We start from the raw sequence: 2,301 nt of genomic DNA, 5'->3' as shown, positions 1-2,301 counted from the left end.
TACAATTGGTTACATCCATTCAATTGTTTAAATATATCCAAAATACGCGAGGCCTACGGTATAGAAAAGAAGTTAAAAGGACAATCGATTTATGTGAAAACACTCGGCACGACAATTTTCAAATACTTAAATACTAAAGTATTAGGTATAGTAGTACTTATCATAGTAACAAGTTTTTGAAAATTGTCGTGCCGAGTGTTTTCACATGAATGATTGTCCTTTTAACTTCTTTTCTATACCTCTATTGGATCATTTCCATGCCATTGGAATAGAGGTATTCATATTGAATCAATTGAATGAATGAAGGCAATTGTGCGCCCCACTATCATGAGTATTCAATTGTTTTTCTCAACATAAAGTGAGTCCGCCGCAATCACTCAGCATTCATGATCAGGATACCGGAAAACCGTGAAGTCCTCCGCTGTCATTGCCCAAAAAATGAAATAATTCGAATACTCAATACCTTGCTCAATACCAACTGCTATGGATAAACCTTCACCATTAGCAAGACGACAAAATGCACCAAAATCCAACCAACTCAAGTTTCCTTATGTACATTGAACATAATTATGGACAAATGGAAATACAAAATCAAATGTTACGCTTTTGTTAATGAATTTATTAAATGCGCCGTATTCATAAAAGTGAAATAGAAAAAAAATATTTTGAGATAGAAAAAAATGATTGAATGGATGTCCAGTGCATTTGTCTACTTTTTTGTGATCGCAAATATTAATTCGAAATTCATTGCATTATTGGACACAGTATATTCCATGAAGTAATTTAACGGGCTGCTATTGCCGTTTTGGGTTGTTTTAATTATCAAATGGGCTGCTCTTAAATGATTCACTGAGAATAAAAGTAACTTATTTTGCCAGTCTAAACGCAACATAAAAAAATCGCCGAACAAAGCGAAACATAGTCCTGTTACTCTATTAAGAAGGAACATGGGATTTTTATATACACTTATTATATGTGACGTTTTGTTCGAATAACAGAATTAATAAGTCCCTTGAGTTGAGAAAATGTTTTGCTTAAGTATAAAAAATAATGATTTTAGAAATAAATTGAGAATAAGCACAGATAGACAATCTTGTATATATAGAAGTACTTTGGTTACGATACAAGTGAAGCCGATCTTTGCTTTCTCAGTGTGGGCATTATTTTTTGTGCTGCTGCAACTTTTTGATCGAATGGTTTATTAAATCATCTGAATCGTCTTTGCTATGCTGAAGACCATCTGCGCCTGTTGTATATTGATGCTCACTTCGTTGTCATCATCCATGTAGTAGCATAAAAGAGCAGCTTCGTGTTGTCATACAGTGTCGACCTCGTATTGTGTTGGTTTGGTTTTGAGTTTGATTTGAACGAATACGCCGAAACCTAAAATGCAATACAATTATTAAAGAGAACTTTATATTTAGATTTAGATTTTATTTCATTTCTATTACGAACTACCTTGGCGAGATCTCAACCTTTATACATATTTGTATCATTGAACATCGTTCATCAATTTTGTTTTGATTCTTCTTTTCGTTCATTCCTAAGATGAAAAATGAGCATAGAAATTAGAATGGATAAAAGCAAAAAATCAACCAATCAATCGATCCAACATACATGAAATATTTTTCGATGCACTCAATTTTGCAATATCGCTTCTTTTCAATAAGAACGCCACAACCAAAACACGTTGTGTTTTTCTTTACTTCTTTTTCTAATTTTTCATTTTTGGTCTTCAATTCATCCAGGTCATGTTTCAATGATTCGATTTCTCCACATTTGGCTTCGAATTCTCTCAGTTTATTGTTCAATGCTGTTATTTCATTGTCTTCGGCTTCCAATATCTTGATTCTGGAATTTAAGCTCTTGATTTTTGCATCTTTCTCAGATATTTCGGCGGTTTTGGAAATGACCAATTGCCTCAATGAATTCATATTGGCTTGATATTTTGGATATGCATAAACCATGTCCTTTGCATTTTTCAACATGGATTTCAGAACTGTATCTAGTGTTTGATACATTTCATCTTCATCTTCATCTTCAGCTTCTTTATCTTCATATTCGAATTCGGACAAACTCCCTATTTCCTCAATATCTGGATTGGATAGCCCAAGATCCAACCGAGCTCTTTTTGTGCGTGTAGAGCAACCTTTTGCTGAAGGCGTATGTTTTCGTATCAACATATTATGATTATCTCGTTTGGCTTCTAAATCACTCCCCGATGCTCTTGAGTGTGGTATACTGCTTTCCTCTGGAAGTTGATTGGGAGCTGATGGTTCCAATGCTATATGAGCCGTGTCA

At 34.1% G+C, this 2,301-nt stretch overlaps 1 protein-coding gene and 1 long non-coding RNA gene across 2 annotated transcripts in view; both read right to left on the bottom strand.

Annotated features, from left to right (window-relative positions):
- Positions 1–837: 837 nt before the first annotated feature.
- On the bottom strand, positions 838–2,150 carry LOC129571977 (uncharacterized). Its single transcript, XR_008688373.1, has 3 exons — positions 1,618–2,150; positions 1,459–1,543; positions 838–1,383 (listed from the first exon to the last, which is right to left on the bottom strand). It is a non-coding gene; the product is annotated as an uncharacterized LOC129571977 (long non-coding RNA).
- A 56-nt stretch (positions 2,151–2,206) lies between these two features.
- LOC129571976 (MYND-type zinc finger-containing chromatin reader Zmynd8-like) overlaps positions 2,207–2,301 on the bottom strand; it is an 890-nt gene continuing 795 nt past the window's right edge. The window contains exon 3 of the mRNA XM_055451874.1: positions 2,207–2,284. Coding sequence (XP_055307849.1) covers positions 2,207–2,284 — 78 coding nt within the window. The remainder of the gene's footprint in view (positions 2,285–2,301) is intronic.

This window comes from Sitodiplosis mosellana, unplaced genomic scaffold (assembly GCF_009176505.1).
Source record: "Sitodiplosis mosellana isolate CC-2019 unplaced genomic scaffold, AAFC_SMos_1.0 Smas_scaffold_3881, whole genome shotgun sequence".
NCBI lineage: Eukaryota > Metazoa > Arthropoda > Insecta > Diptera > Cecidomyiidae > Sitodiplosis > Sitodiplosis mosellana.
This window is presented reverse-complemented; position numbering and strand designations above follow the sequence as displayed.